This window comes from Saccostrea echinata, unplaced genomic scaffold, assembly GCF_033153115.1.
Source record: "Saccostrea echinata isolate AGI-Se365-2 ecotype Australia unplaced genomic scaffold, CSIRO_AGI_Sech_v1 ptg000001l, whole genome shotgun sequence".
Taxonomy (NCBI): Eukaryota; Metazoa; Mollusca; class Bivalvia; order Ostreida; family Ostreidae; genus Saccostrea; species Saccostrea echinata.
In genome coordinates, this window is record NW_026889750.1 from 3907091 (window position 1) to 3924661 (window position 17571).

The following is a 17571-nucleotide window of genomic DNA, read 5'->3' on the forward strand; positions in this document are numbered from 1 at the left end:
CTCATTAGTAAACACGAGATTTCTCTCTTTTTCAATCTTTCATATACCCAAACTAAGCGTTGCATAAAATAATAAACAGCAATGAAAAAATTTGTCGAAAAATCCTTCGGCATTATTACTGCCTTGTTAATTTAGATTCGTATGAAAGAGAACAATCATATAAGAAAATGTGAATGAAAATATTCCATCCAGTCTGTTTTTCAGAACTTTTTAAAAAATTAAAAATATATTAGAAAATATTGTTAATTTACATTTTATTTTCAATACCATAATGTAAAACAAAAATGGACTGCATTTTATTGATTGACATTGCATTGTAGTGCAATGCAATAAAATGCAGCTAAATTCTTATGGTAAACAGTATGAATTCTCTTGTAAACAAAAAAATCCACTCATCATGCAGGCAAAGAGGAGTGTTCATTTCTTTTGGATCTTTTGCGCATACTCAAACTAGTCATTCGATAAAAAAATCCCAGTGACACGTAAGTTTGCGAAAGACCTTGGACTTAATTACTGATTGTTAATTTTGATTCATATGAAAGAAAACAAATATTTAAGAATATGAGAATAAAAGAAATGCTCTCTAGTCTGTTTTTGAAGCCTTTTTTTTTCAAAGCATAAAATGAAAAAAAAAAATGTGTGTGTATTCAATCAGGTTTTAAATTTAATTAAGAAAAAAAATTGACTAAGTTAATTTTGATTGGACAATTTGGCAGGCATCACAATGTATCGCATTGTATTTCAGCAGAGTGCAGTATGGTGCAATTCTTTTGGATCTTTCGCGCATACTCAAACTAGTCATTCGATAAAAAAAAATCCCAGTAACACGTAAGTTTGCGAAAGTCCTTGGACTTAATTACTGATTGTTAATTTTGATTCATATGAAAGAAAACAAATATTTAAGAATATGAGAATAAAAGAAATGCTCTCTAGTCTGTTTTTGAAACCTTTTTTTTTTCAAAGCATAAAATGAATAAAAAAATGTGTGTGTATTCAATCAGGTTTTAAATTTAATTAAGAAAAAAGATTGACTAAGTTAATTTTGATCAGGCAATTTGGCAGGCATCACAATGTATCGCATTGTATTGCAGCAGAGTGCAGTATGGTGCAATTCTACTTGTATTTAAACAAGCACAATTATTTTACTTGTCAGGGTATTAGTAACATTCCCCACCAACCACCCTCCAAAGACAGCTTTTATATACAATTTATCCTTGTGATCGAATGTTTATTTGGAAATTTGCATAATGTAAGTTTTGTTTCAAAGTTCGATAACTCAAATTATGTCCCTTTGAACAACGTAGACAAAACGATCATTGATTTCTGCTTTATATTATGTAAATGTTTAAGCAATGCTAACGAGTAACAGGCTTGTATACTATATATATAAGACGTTAGAAAGAAATTCACAAATGACCATGTGTTAAAGTCAGAGTAAATAACGGTGACAGGTAATGTCGCGAGTAAAGGACTTAGTGTGAGCTTATCTCACTAAACAAGTACTGCTAAGCAGTATTGAAAAGCGTCTTTGATTGTTCTACAAAGTCATCGGAGCTTTGTTTGAGTCTCAAAATATTCACTCATCAGTCAAACAGGAAAGTTTTTTTTTTTCACTGTTTTTACCTAATAATAAAAATTGACCAAGTATGTTTTAGTTAGACAGTACATCAAGCATTACAATGAAATGTATTGTAGGACAGTTATATTTTTATTTAAAAGCAAAATTAATTAGCTTGCAATTAAAGAACTTCACTCGACACTCCAATTTTCCTCGGGATGTTTGGCATATATCCATTTCAATCTTTCAATAAAAAAAAATCAGCAAAAGTAACTGTTCTTTGACGAGAACTTAGCTCTAAGTACTGTTATCAGAATATACTCTGTTTATCCTTCCTGGTGCTTATCTGCGATAAAGATCCCTCACTTCTCAATAGTCCTGGATGCCGAGTAAAGGTCTAAATTTGAAGCCCTTCACCGGTATATGGGAACGTCTCTATATCAGTGAGAAATTCTCGAACGGGACGTAAAACAACATACAACCAATCAGTCAATATATTTTCTTGTGTTTCCAAATATCAATAATCTTATTTTAATCCTCACTCTTTTTTTTAAATATTCCAATTTTATTTTGATTCAATCTTAAAGTTTTAAAATTATATTTCATTTTGCCTATAAGGTGATAAGGATTTTGAAGGAAGATCCTTATTACCCCCTTACCCTCCCACTAAGAAGGACGAGTCGCCAAGGCTAGGGGATAAAACACACAAGTCGTTAGATAAAACTCACATCCAACCACAAATTTTGGAAGATACTATATTTATCTCAACTATTCATTTCATTCAAATACGATGAAATTGATAAGCTGTCATTCCCTCTAAATTACACATTTTTTTCAATCACTGCCTGTTTCGAGGCAACAATCTCTCTAGATAAAATTTAAAAAACTCATGTTTTTAAGAGCATTTTATTTCAACATAAAAAAACACCATGCATTTACTATACACATATATACACTAGTGTATCATAGTGTTTGAGTTAGATAATCTGATTGATCCAGAGTTTTCTTGTCAGTAAACTACATTAAGTAAAAAAGATCCATACGTCCATCCATCCTATAAAGCAAATAAAATTTCCCAAATAAATAAAGACATCTGCTAAAGCAGGCAGCAAATGAATTCTATATAAAACATTGTCTATGTACATCACACTATAAGGGCCCATAAAAACGCAGTGCAGAAACGGCGCGAGAACCAATTCTGACGACAGTGGTACTGAGGTGGTTATGTTTTAACAAACCAATCCAACAATTGTGTTGTATCAATATATAACACAGTACATTCATACACAGCATGGCCCCAAAAAGAAACGAAATTCTACAAAATCAACTGAGCACATTGGACTTTGATGCTGGTGTATGTCAGTATGTTTCAGATATTTGCAAACAATTTGCTCCCATGCAGACATATATCCTACAAGAAAAAGACAATTGCATCAATATTTTTATTATACAATGTACCTCGTCTGATTTTTCATTCTATAAATTAAATCGTTAGATGTAATATAATATACAGTTAATGTACACTGTATATCACTGAGGGAGTTAGCTTTCTCGGGAAATAGTCCTGGCCCCGGGGCCATAAAACTTTTGATCTCAGTCTCACTTTTCCACTATTAATTCCTTTGGTAAAAGTGAGACTGAGATCGAAAGTGAGCTCGTCTAAGTTCTGTGGCCCCGGAGCCTAGCCTTGGGGAGCTGGAATCTCGCCTCGGGAAATAGTCCTGGCCTTGGAGAACTGCAATCTTGCTAACTCCCTCAATGATATACTTTTAAACTGTTTTATTATACCTATACAAAAGTAAACTAGAGGTACTGTGAGCACTGAGCACACAAAATGATACCCCCCGCCACCCATATGTTTATAATGGCAAAGTCCATGTTTTGCTATGGGAGACCCAAAATAAGTGTCCGATCAAGAAGTAAAATAGGAGGTGCACTACGTAATAAAGATTCTGTGAAAGTATCATTAAATTTTATTCAGTGGTATAGGTCAGGAGGAGTTGCGGATAAGAGATGGTTACCCCTCAATATTATAGAAAGAATGACAGTGTTCTATGTTGTGCTATTGGAAACCCGAAATATGTGTCCGATCAAGAGGTAAAATAGGAGGTGCACAATAGCACTGTTTAATAAAGATTCTGTGAAAGTATCATTCAATTTTATTCAGTGGTATAGGAGGAGTTGTGGATAAGAGATGGGTACCCCTAAATAGAAAGAATGACAGTGTCTATGTTTTGCTATTGGAAACCGAAAATACAATTTACAAACATAAAATTGGTAGTCAATAAATTCAATGAAAATTTGGATATCATCTCTGTGACCCTTTTGTGTGCTATATTGCTAACACTTAATTGCCAAGGGTAATTTAAAAAAAAAAAAAATAGGCCTAATTACAGGTGTGTGATTATGAACTATTCTACCTGTACATATTGTAGTGAGTGCCAAGAGGGGCCTTTAGCTTACCATATCAGTCTCCTCTCTAGCAGACATAAAAAGAGGAATTCAAGTCCTGTTTCTTGGCGGATACTATATGACGTCTCTGTCGTGGTATGTTACGGCGCATGGATCTGTGCTCAAAATTGACTCTTGCCAACCACTCCATCTGTAAGAGATAATCATATCGTAAACCTCTGTTAAATATGACTTACAACCGTCCAAGAAACGGAAGTTAGAGTCTTCCCCCACCCCACCCCAAATTTGATATACTAGTATTTTGTATGAGTGTAAAAAGCATGTTCGGAAACTATGAATATGAGTTGGACACTTACCTGATGCGTAGGTTGAGGTATGGTAGGAAGCTCCCTACGCTCCTCAGACTTGTTGATGGCATGGGTCAACTCATACTAGTAAAGAAAAGAAAAATTCTGATAAATTTAATATTAAATTTTATACAACTAACAGAAAAATTTGTTTTTTGGACATGAACACATGCGGATATACATTGGGATGTTTTGCATCTGTATATAAAATGCACGTGTTTCGACTCTTACCCAGTCTTTAATGTGCTCTTTCCATTCGTGAGCAGCAGAAGTAAAGACTTGTTTGCACTGGAGAAAAATTATAGATATTATAGAGAGTATTCACTGGAGAGAGAAAGAGAGAGAGAGAAAGAGATAACTTACAGCTGATTTGGCCGCCAGGGCAAGCATCACCTCGTACCACTGACGACTGTCGTCCGAAGAGGCGTCTATACGGCGCTAAATTAAAAAAAAATCTATTATTCAGAAGGATTTGAAAATTTTGAAATTTTGCATTTTTGTCCTTTACAGAAGTTAAAAACAGCTAAATGAATATGAAGTCGAAACTTATGAAAACACTGAAATGCAAAATAACCCCTTCCACTTTTCTTTGGGTGCATTTCATTTGGGCGGGTTTTTCAAGTCATTTCTTTATTTGGGCGAAAATTTCTTAGTTCATTTGGGCGAATTATTTTGCATGATATAAAATGAATGCACAACTACATAAAGACTAATGATCTCCCTTTATTACAACTGCAACTTATCGTTAGTACGAATATGAGTTCGAGCCTTCATGGAAAATTTTATTAGGTTTTTTTTAACATAAGGTGCGATCTCACAGAAGAATTTCATAAAAGTTGTGGGCTACAAATTACACAGCCAAAACTGATATCTGAATCCGCGTGTACAGAGTCGATCAGTAAAGGGCTCTGTGATATTTTTTCTTAAAACTTTTAAACGTACGTCAAGTAATTTATACCTGATTCTTCATTGCTTTTATCGTGTATTTCATTGCTTATTTTATCTACGAATATATTAATACGGTAACGGTTTCATCCCCCCCCCCAAAAAAAAACCCCCTAAACTGTCCAAAAAATAGGTGGCCAACTCCCTCCACCCCCCCCCCCCCCCCAAAAAAACCCCTAACCTGTCCAAATCCTTGAATTTGCCAGTGCTCAACCTTACAGAAAGAATGGGGGGGGGGGGGAACTAGCATCTCAAAGAACATTTTCTACATCAAAATACTATACTCAGAAAAAAGTGCCCTCCCCCCTCCCGCGTTCTATGGACCTGTGAAAATAAAATAGTTTTATTTATAAATGAATATATCTCTATGTTCTTCACAATATATCGCGCCAGTTAATCCCCACTTTTCACCCTAACAAAATATTCAGCTCAAATGAAATTATTTTCTCCGCCAAAATGGAAAAAAAATCCGCCCAAATGAAATCATAATCCGTCTTTATGAAAAGTATCGTTTTCGTCAAAATATTGCAATTTGAACATTCCATTATTTCTGAGATTTAAAAAAAAACAAAACAAAAACCAAAAAAAAAACCAAACAAACAAAACAAAAAAAAAAGCAAACAAAAAAAAAAACAAACAAACAAACAAACAAAGAAACAAAAACAAAAAAATAAATTATTTTTTTATTTTTGTAGAAAATTTTCAATATACAATTGTGAATTATTTAATATGTTGTGGTTATGCCCGTGTAGAGTGTATATGAAAAAGTTGCAGTCGTAAAAATAAGTACCCATTATTAAAACAGAAGTTGCAGTTTAAGCATAAGTAAGGCTAAGAGAAAGTGTACATTGTAAAATGGTCTTATCAAGCCGAAGAGAAAGAACTGTTTAAAATTCACACAGTAACTGCCAGTCAAATAAATCATTGAAATTAAAAGTCCAAGTAAGATGTTTAAAACGATCATTTAAAAAAATATCAAAGGGGAACAAAAAGAAAATTGCTAAAGTACTCTCCCCTTTCCAATACGGTTGCTGGAGAGTGCCCTCCCTTTGTTTACATCAACGTACATGGAAATCAAATACAGATGGTTTAAAATTAATTATGATTAAAGCGATATACCCGTATAAGGCCTATACTATCGGCATGATGCATTTCCTAAAGTAAGTTTGCAAAGTTTTTAGTAGATAATTAAGATTGTCATCAAAAATTACCTAAATTTTAAATGAAAAATTTTATTTTGAAAACCGAATTTTCTCTTCTTTTTTAATCATCAAAAGCATTGCTATGTTTACATCGATGTTTTGAATTTTTAGTTTATTCCACTCAAGCCCTTCCATTGAGGATTTGTTTGCTCACCCCACTGTATTCTAGCAATCTTTGTACTAAAATGGCTTTCTTAAGCCCCCACCCCCCGCCCCTTTCCACCATGGCTATATTTTTTTTTATTGTTTGTAGGTGTATTTACACATGTTGTAAGAGATCGGTTGTTTACTCAAATGAAATAGGCCTAAAGAATGCATGTTAGGTGCATAAATTTGTCAAAGTTAATAAATCAGCCATTCCCATACCCCTTTGATCTTTCTGAAAATATTGTAAATAGATCTAGGTCACAAAAAGAAGCATTAAAGACCAATAAAATTTTATTTTCTGAAAGATTACCCTTTTAGACACACTCTTGCTCTTTCTCTCGGAAGATCTTTCTCTTTTCATTGTGATATTTGAGATTTTTGTCGCTCTGTGAAAAACACGTCTACTCGCAACTGACTGAAGTGAGTAACTACCAACAGTAACCAAAACGCAACGCTTCCTAGCAGTTACCAAGCATGACGTCATCAACAATGATAAAGCTAAATATAGTGTAAAATAGTAAAATTATTAACAATATGTTTTCTTACCTCTCAGGTCTCCTAAGACCTTTTCTTTTTTCGATTTCTAAAGACAAGAAAATTAATAGCCATGACCAAGTCGATTTCATGTTGTTCGAAATGTCCTGTGACGTCATCTGGCTTGACATTTAGCGCCATTTTGACTTGTGACTAAAAATCCTAGAAAATGTTGGAAAAAATAATGGTTTAAAGATCTTTCTAATGTTTTTTTTGGAACGACTTTACTTTACCGGTCCCCAGAAAAACGCGCTAAAATATAGTGTCGCCGTAGGCGACTTCAGTATATATGAGATCGCGTGAGCGATCGAAAAAAATTAAAAGTATGAGGTTTTTAGCCTTTTTGACCCCAAAATCGAATTCTACTGATAAAAGTTTAGTTTAAAACTTCGTTTTTAAACGAAGTTTTTAACCTCGTTTTCTGAAAAAAGTGATTAATATTGTTTATTCAGTGAAAAGGAGACAAAAAATAATTGTCAACAGAGCGCGTGCGGCGCATGCTTAGTGCCGTTTCTTTCGTACTGAGCCATTTTTTCATGTAAACAAACCAAAGAGATGTCGTTAAAGCTGAATTAAAAAAAAAACAAGACACTAACCCTAATCCCTCGGATGGTAAGCGAGGACTAACCCAAATCTCCCGGGCGGATGCTAGACTAACCCATGTGCGAGGACTAACCCTAATCTCTCGGATGGATGCGAGACTAACCCTAATCAGTTGAAAACTTGTTCAAGGACTAACCCTAATCTCTCAGGTGGGTGCAAGACTAACGTACCTAACCAGTCAAAAAATGTGCAAGACTAACCCTTATCAGTTGAGTGACGTAATCTTACGTCATAATGCAATGAGCGCGCGAATCTTGCGGATCTGGGGACCGGTAAAGTAAAGTCTACCCTTTTTTTTTTCTGGACGTTATTTTAAAACCTGTGTGACTGAGTTTGAAAGGGGAAGGGGTATTATTATGTACAAACGACGACTCACGAGGAGAAAAATAGGAAGGAAAAGAGCAGGATTCGAACAGGATTCGGTCGACAGATTGCTCAGTTGATAGAGCACATGGCTATTGATTCAGGATGGGGGTCTGGTCCGTTGCCGTGCCATACACAGGAAGTCACAGATGAAAGACCTCCCAGGAAAGAGTCTGGGTTGGTCTCTGTTGGGGCGCGGACGTGATAATGGGGACCCGAGTTTGACTCCTGATCTGGTCCGTCGCATTAATTTTGTATTTATGATATTATCATTGCTTTTTTAGCAAAATAAGAGTTACTTTTTCGCAAGTATTATTTTACGATTCCGCAACCCATTTTTTTTCAATTGTGTTTTGTTTGCAACACTTTGTTATGACCTTGAAACATGGCTTTTAGTACTGGTTTACAAAAAAAATGTAGTTTATATCGTCATCGGGCTTACCTAACTACTGAAATGAAAGTATGCCACATTCGAGTACTATACGTCGCCGAATGTATCTTCGTCACCTGGACGTTTAGTCCGACATATCTGACGTTTTCCAGGCGTTTTTCACGATTTTGCCAGGAAAACGTCAAAATCGGCGCCGTTATGAAAAGTGGAAAATCACCGCCTCCAACGGAAGGCGGCATTCTCGGGTCGATTTTCGATACATTCGAACTTAATCAAATGTCCAACTCATATCTTATCAACCGTACAATGCTTCTAGTACTAACCAATATGCTTTTATTGTCCTTTTGTAATATAAAGTGTCTGGTGAAAACATTTCATCAAACTGTGGAGGTTTGTTTTGATTTCGTGCATTTTGAAATCTCGTGAAACCTGTATCGTAATTTGGGGTGAGATGTTCTTTTAGGTGATATTGGTGAGAACTAGAAGCATTGTGCTACTGATAAGCTGTGAGTCTGACATTTAATTTGATTTGCAAGTATCCAAAATCGAGTTCGGTTGGTGGAGGCGAAATTGCCACTTTTCATAATGGCGCCGGTTTTGACGTTTTCCTGGCACGTAAATTACAAAATCGAGAAAAACACCTGGAAAACGTCATATATTTCGGACTACTGAACATTTTTAATTATATGCCAAGGTATTGAAATAATTTCTGAAGTTTTATTTCTTGTACCTTTTTTCTAAGTCTGTCATACTCATCATGAAGTCATAATCGTAGGGCAAAACGGAGTCTTCTACCTATTCCCACTTTTTAAAAATCTCAATTCCACCGATTCCCACTTGCAAGTAACCAACAATACTCCCTTCTAAGGGGAGATAATCAAGAAAAAGCAAATGACAAAAGGCGAGATACCAAAGTTCAACCGTATATACTTTCGGCATTTATGAAAAGTATTCTGCACATTTTAAAATTTAGCTGTATCTTTGTCAACTTTCTTTTATATACCTTTATATTTTTTCCACATAAGTTAAACAATACAGTAAAACATGCTTATAACGAAGTGCCAGGGACGGCCGATTTTGCTTCGTTATAAGCGTAATTCGTTATATCCAATAAGTTTGCAATATATTTTTAACTCACAGGTAATGAAAATCACTTCACTGTAAGCGTCAATTCATTATAAAAGTGTTCGCTATAAGCATGTTTTACTGTATTTTGAAACTCAAAATTAGGACATCACATGAAATTGCTTGCTTTTAAAACAGTCACCTTTTTTCTGCTTTGATCATCACTGACACTAACAACAATATTCTGGTACTGTTTTATTATACAAGTAATGCTTCTGCATTATCTACATACACACATATGACCAACCACTCAGAAATATTCAGCATATACACTAGTACATGTGTACCTACTTCTACTCCTCTCACATTTCTTTCAATTTATACTTGTCAAGTTTTTACTCTCCTTTGTCTCAACATCCTCCAGAAACATTTTTTTCATTCACTCTTTTTCAACAGCTGACCACAGCACATACAGCCATAACTTTCAGTCTTCCACTCAGATAATACTACAAACTTTGTCATCTGCCAAAATTGGCTCATTCTCCATCAATGCTCTATCCTACAGCAAGACTGGAAAATATATGACATGTTCACACACAGCCAGAGCCCACACACAGTCAGTCTAACATCCACACAGGTCAATATTACTGGCTTCAGTCATCCTCTACCATCAGTTCATCCTCGAATGAGATGTTCTCTGGATTGGCTACGTATACACTGCTCTGACTGTCCGAGTCTGTCACAAACAATCCTGTCGATGGATCAAGATAAGGTACATCCTTGACATCTGACATTCCATCCTTTCCTGAATCGGTGCCTGCCTCCATCTTTGACTCCATTACTTTACTAGAACTTGGATTATCTTTACTTTCACTTTCAGTGTTCCCAGTCATTAAAGCACCACTACTGTTTTTTCTTTCAATTTCCTTCTTTTCCTCTTCAGCCTGACTTTGATTTGCATTGTCATCCATTTCCACATTTTCCCCTGTCAACTTTTTCACATCTTCCTTTTGACTCCCTGACTTGCCTGTTGATGCAACTTCCATTGCTTCTTCTTCCTCATCAGAAGACAAAATTTCAATCACTTCTTCAGACATCAGTGCCCTTTTCTTGGGATGTATCAAATGAAGAGGTGGACGTGACATCCCAGAGGAAGGCCTAGGAGAAGTTGCTTTGGTAAGTTTTGGAGTAGCAGGAGTACTTATTGGAGCTGGTGGTTCATCAGTCATACTTTCACTTCTTCCAGCTTTTTCAGTCTTCTGCTTGTTAGCTTTGTTGATACCATCCTCTATTAAGGAAGATATCAAGGAAATCGCAGATATCCCAGAAGACAATTGTCTAGATCCCACTGACAAGCTAGCACTTGTTTTGCTCTGTACCCCACCAAGAATTGCAGATGCATTAACTTTAGGCTCCTCTACTGATGGTTCTTTAGTAAGCTCTGAAAAAGTTTGAGGTGTCATTTGTAATTTGGTCAACTGAACTATAGGCTGTTTGGGTTTTGGTGGTACAGAAGTGACGATCTGTGAAAACTTTAATGTTGATGGATTTGTCTGTGGTTTGCTGGATGGCATTGCAGTGCTAGTTTGAGGTAACTTGGCTGGTGATTGAGGTGCCTCTGGTTTACTAGGAGGCACTTGCACTGAAGTGGTAGGGGACTGTTGAGATTTTGTTTGTTGTGTGGACGACAGGATGGCCTGAGGTGTTTTTACTGGAGATTGGGGTGTTCCTGAAGGTCTAAAAGGATTCGTTAAAAGGCGGTCAGGGGAAAACAAGGAGGAATCAGAAAGACTGCTATCCATACTCGATCGAACAGTGCCCTACGAAAAATGAAACACTGATCACTGGATTTAAAAACATGAACATTACACATGACATTTGTGATGCATCTGGCAGACTACTTGAAAAATAGAGCATAATATTATACGAGGGTTGTTAGAAAAGTTCACAGACACGTTAATTTATGGAAATTGTAATATGTTTTGTGAAGAATGACATTTGTCTGATTAAATTCTTATCTTTTGTTTATTAGTATTTAAAAAATCAGGTCCATTTACTAAAAGTTTGAAAATATACGATGATTTTTACTGTGCGTTCATGGGATTCACGGAGCAATCACTAAGTGACATGACAACCTGTTTCCAAACGTGTTAAGCCTTTTCACAGTTCTAAATATCTTCCATTTCTGTAGACTTTTCATGTTTTTTTTCCTACTTAAAAATTAAATAACTATATGAAAACATGTTACTTTTTTTTTTAAAATGTCTTATTGTGGCGTATCGGATATTAGTGAGATCTTAAAATCAATGTCTACATAGTATATGGAAACAATGCAAAATCCATAGGCCCAATGTCCATGCAAAAAGCGGGGTATTGGAGTAACACAAGAGTTGATCATCAAAAATGTCAATCCGTCCATTCGAATTAAGCTTCTCCATTTGAACAATTTGGTCCTAAATTATGTAGGCAATTCCCAGCAGCATCTAGAACATTTTAGTCTCTTTTGGGTATTATCCAGTCTGCACACATATTTTTTTAATAGCGCGGTGCTCCAAGACGTTCAATGACGTTTCCATTATTGACTTTGTTTTTACGCATTGGTCATCTATAATTAGCAATAAAACAGTCATGACCCCACCAATTTTATTCAAACTTTTGCTGAAGGATGTTGACAGAATTTGATTGAATGCACACATAGAAGGATGTTTCATGTAGCGGAAGGTAAATTATCATACCGTATATACTCGCCTATAAGTCAGTTTTTTGGGAGTTAAAGTTTGGTCCAAAACTCTAGAGGCGAGTCATGAAAAGACTGGTATTTCTCTGGAGGGTGAAATGTAGTACTTTATAAGCATTTGTGACGATTATCTTTGAACAAAGTCAAGTTACATTATATCATATATGTATTCTAAGATTATGCATAAGCATGATAAATTACAAGTATCACATATTTTAATAACTTTATTTTTATCTAAGTGTGCATTACTTATTTTTTTAATGATTTAAAATTACACATCAGCGTCATTTCTTAAAATGTTAATTGAAACCTGGTTAAGAATCAGAGCATTGATTTGAAATTGTCAACCGATCCTAACAAAAAGTTGTACCGACTTATAAGCGGGTCAATGGCAAATTCCTCCAAAATAACCTAAAAAAATACAACCGACTTATAGGTGGACCGACTTATAGGCGAGTATATACGGTAAATCTTTGTGAGCTACAACAGTGCAATTTTTAATTTCCAAAAAATGTCTATGTTATGTAAATGTGCGAAAAGTTACATGCTCCGTGAAGCATGTTTTATCTAAATGAAATAACTAAAAAAAATTTATGGATCATCTGAAAACACCAAATATTTACATATTTATTGGAAAATGTGCATAGTTTTTGTCTGCCAAGTTTACTTGTTTCATGCAAATAGTGCGCTCACAATAGAACTTGTCCGCGAACTTTTCTAACAACCCTCGTACCTGCCATTTCAGATCAATTATTGCTTTAATTAATTATTCAAAAACATTAAAGAAAAGCACTTTCTCGACAGTACAGTTTAATGATTTTATTTGTTTCTTCATTCCTAGTAACATTTTTGCATGGTCTACAAGATTGATACGCTGCAGCATTGTATAACGTATTCTGTACCTGTCTCTGTGGTGTGTTCTGTTGATGATAAAGTTGACAGAATTTGATTGCTTGTTCAAAAAGAGGTTTATCTGGGGAGACCTACAAAAATAAGTATATTTGATAATCTTTGTTTTTTTTTTGTTTTTTCTTAAGAACACATCACCTAAGATTTCAATGTAACAGTAAAAATTAATTCTTGACCACTAACACAAATATAAGTTTCAATTCTGTAGATGCAGACTTACAGCTACAAACCCTCCCCCCCCCCCCCACATGAGGGGTCTCTGATTGAATGCACACATTGAGATGCTTCATAATCAATATGACTACCATGGCCTTGCAGTTATGGAGAAGAACATTCTTTACCTGTATACATGCATTACGGTATGTAACATTTGACCCGATTTTAGTCAACTCAAAATAAGGATCTATAATTTGAAAAAAAAAATTTAATCGACCACAATTTGAGAATGTTTGCAATTAATTATTGTGTATCTTTAGAAGATTTTAAATTTTTATTTTTTCTTGTAAAGTTCCATGCAAAACAATGATACCCTATTGTGACCCTACCCTACCTCCAAGGGCCATGAGTTGAAAAATACAATCTACACTACCTTAGGAAGCTCTTAATAAGTTTCTGGTCCAGTGGTTTTTGAGAAGAAAATTTTTAATTTTTATTTCCTACTGTGGCCCCATCCTACCCTGGGGTCCATGATTTGAACAATTTAGAATATACACTTTCTCAGGAAGCTTCTACAAAGTTTCACCTTTTCTGGCCCAGTGGATCTTTTTTAAAGATCCCACCCAATTTTTGCAATTTCTTGATTATCTCCCTTTGGAAGGTAGCATGGACCTTCATTTTAAGAACAGGGATAGACATTTACAGTTGTCCCTTTTGGCAAGTGAAACTGTCAACTTACTTGTCCGATCAGGCAAGTGAAATTTTCTGATAGAAATTTAGCTTACATTAATTTTCAAAATAAAACAATACACATAAATTGAAGACTTGATTTCCACCAAGAACGTGACTGGCATTGTTTATGCATTTGAAATCCCTTGGTAGCGTTTCTAGATTATACCGTTCATTTAAAAATTGGGTTTGTTATTCTGCTTTCTTTCATGTATATATGCTTAACAATATTTATTCATTCACAGAATATACGCAAGACAACGTATCCTGATCAAGATATATATGTTTCGTAGCATTTATCATTGTGAGCATTGCTTCACAGTTATCTCTGAAAATGAAAATTCACAAAAGGATCCTATCAAAAATAATTTTTCATGATATGAATTTTATTATAAAGGAAATTGAGGGTTATCAGGTTATTGCTGCATATGTTTACAGGTTAAAATTGACAAGGACAGTGGTATTTATATTTATGTACAAATGTGGCATTGACATATTTTTGAAGGCATTTCAACTTGCCAAATTTACGTAGTGTATCTGGTCACACTTTTTCATATCATAGTATTTACCAGTGTACAGTAATAAATTTTCTTTTTATCTAATTTTGGGCAACCAGGTTTTGCATTCAGACAAGTAAAAGTTTCTGATCACTTGCCCTTTTGGGCAGGTTAATCTGAAAGTTAATATTTATCCCTGAAAAACTCTGAATTCCTTTTACCAAAGGATGTTTTGTTAAAACTTTGGTTAAAACTGGCCCAGTGGTTCTTGGGAAGAAGTCAAAAATGTGAAAAGTTTACAGACAGAGAGACAAACACCAAACAACAGGTGATCAGAAAAGCTGACTTGAGCTTTCACCTCAGGTGAGCTAAAAATAAAGATACAGTAATAATTTACTGGTTAACCAAGAAAACAGTGGAACCGCAAATGATTATATATACATGTATTAGTTTTTAATTACTGTGTATATTTTTGATGGTTAAACAGATACTCAGATAAAAGAATGACAATTAACAGGTTACTAAATGTTGGCCCAATTTCCATCCCTATTTCTTACCCATTTAACCTTGATGTATTCCTATGGACAGATTCATCAGACATGTTAGCTAAATATCACCCTTTGTGTCAAAGGGCACTAATTTAGTATCTCTGATATAAATTTGAGAAGCTATAAACATAACTCAGATAAACAGAAGTTCTAGTTAATTACTATAAACAGTATCAAATTTCATTTTACTGTCCCAAAACATTACCTCTTCCTTCATGACTGCCTTGTACGTTACTGCCAGGAGATTGCTAATTCTGGGTCCAATGGTTGCCTTCATTTTAGAAATTCCATAGTTATAAATTTTATAGGTCTCCATCAACAATTTAATGGCTTTTTCAGTGTCCTGTAATTCTTGTATTTCTGGAAGTCTGTTCTTTATGGCAGTCAAGCAATAATCCAGAGCCAGTTTTGAGTAATGTAGCCGCTCGGCATCACGAAGGTATTTCCTGAAAAACATGCCTCTGTGTGAAGAATCTTTGTACATATATTAAAAGTCAATTATATTACCAGTCAATCCAATTGTATAGGTGCAAGTTTTGTTTTTAATTTTTTAAATGTTTTATCAATCTGCACAGCAATCAATAATGTTCATATAAAAAACTTTTTATTAATAGCAGGTTTCAACACAAAAACTTGAGTCAGATTATGAGGGAGCATTTAGCTTTTCTTTACCCCCCCCCCCAACTCCCAACTACATTACATGCAGTTGTGCAGAATTTTCTTTCTAATGACTTACTTTTCTGCATCCGGTGTCCTGTTTAGCTGCAGATGGAGATGGTACAACATGGGGACATCCTTCTGCTCCAACAGAACCTTTAGCAGGAGGAGCACGGCCCTGTTGAGGTGTGTAGCAAAACTTCCTGCCCTCTCTACTTCACTGATAGGAAGTCTCCAAGTTCCCTGATAGAAAATTAATCAACACATCAAAATTGTTTCATAACATGAAGCATTTTGTGAGCACTGGTAAATTATTTCACAGCCTCTCTATATCCCATTCACTCTGTAACGGCATTTGGGTTGCAAAAATGTTTAAGAAAGTACCATTTTTGTTCTTGTCATGTTTAATATCAAAGCTAAAACTGTCCTAATGGGACTAATACCCCAGACGGCCAATTAAAGAAAGGACAAACAATTGAACTTCGGTATCTTGAGTATCGCTATCTTGAATACCATGGATATGTTGAAGTGATTTGGAAGTCCTAACCACATATTCTTTATGTATTTTACTCTCGATATCTTAAATCCTTGAATACATGTATCTCAAAGTTTATTCTTGGTCCCATCAAGATATTAAGATCTGACTGTATTTTAAAACAGCTGAAAAAAGAACTCTGTGTAACAATTTTTTCTCTCTATTTCCCTACCTGGAATAATACTCCTCATTTAAATTTATTGTTTTCTAAAAATAAGAGAAGACAATCCCTTTAGATTTTTAAAATAACATGCAGTATTCATCAGTATGCTCACCTGGAAAAAGTTGGTGACTTTTCTCTCACTGAAGAGTCCCTGTGCTGGCATATAGCTGAGAGACTGCCACTGGGGATTCCCCAGCAAGAGATCTCGAGCGTACTGCAGGTTCTGATGATAAAAAATATTAAATAAGTGAACACATTTCATGATGTGCAATTATAAATGCATTGCTTGATTAATCAAATAAATGTGTATATCTCTTTGAATTTACATGTATATTGATCAAAGTGCTTCATAAGTAAGATATACACATGTACCATAATTATGTTTTTCTGCTGAAAACTTAAAGAATCAGTGTTTGAATAGATGCATTTTTAAGTGCGTTTTTTTTTTTTTTTTTCCTAAAACAAATAATCCTTCCAAACCATTGTCAAAATAGTTTTTTATCACTTCAATGCAAAGAAAATATTTACCTTGTGAAAAGTTGAGTAGAAGTAGACATAAGCCAGTCTATAAGTAGATTTGTAGTGGGTAGGAAACCTAGACAAACACAGGTGTAAAGCTGCCATACACTTCTCTATCAGGTCTTTACGCAGTGCAGTCCCCTCCAGTTTGGGTTTCTCCATTCCCTCCAGTTTGGGTTTCTCCGTTTCCTCTGATTTGCTGGATTCTTCTTTTTTGTTTTCTTCTGCATGTTTTTGTGTATCAGTGTCACCCCCTCCTGTTTGTGCAGGGTTATCCGAGTTTGTCTCTTTTTTACCTTCCTGTGGAGTTCCTTTGGAGGGTACTTCTGTCTTTATGCTTGGACTATCAGATTCAGGTTTGTTTGTAGTTTTGTCTGGTAAGATTTTATCAGATTCTTTGGATCTTTCTGCCTCATTTGCTGACTCTGACTCTTTTCCCTTGTTCTCATCTGCTTAAAAGATTATCAATCAAAACCACTGATGATGAAATGCCTCTTATCTATATATCATTATTTGTAAAACAACATATACCACAGGAGACTGCTAATATTTTA

General features: G+C 35.0%; 1 protein-coding gene across 1 annotated transcript in view; it reads right to left on the minus strand.

The window, feature by feature from the left end:
* Positions 1-9809: 9809 nt before the first annotated feature.
* LOC133183480 (calcineurin-binding protein cabin-1-like) overlaps positions 9810-17571 on the minus strand; it is a 29000-nt gene continuing 21238 nt past the window's right edge. The window contains exons 36-41 of the mRNA XM_061318438.1: positions 17027-17469; positions 16611-16721; positions 15880-16043; positions 15349-15589; positions 13207-13287; positions 9810-11387 (exon numbers count right to left, since the gene is read on the minus strand). Coding sequence (XP_061174422.1) covers positions 10221-11387; positions 13207-13287; positions 15349-15589; positions 15880-16043; positions 16611-16721; positions 17027-17469 — 2207 coding nt within the window. The 3' untranslated portion in view covers positions 9810-10220. The remainder of the gene's footprint in view (positions 11388-13206; positions 13288-15348; positions 15590-15879; positions 16044-16610; positions 16722-17026; positions 17470-17571) is intronic.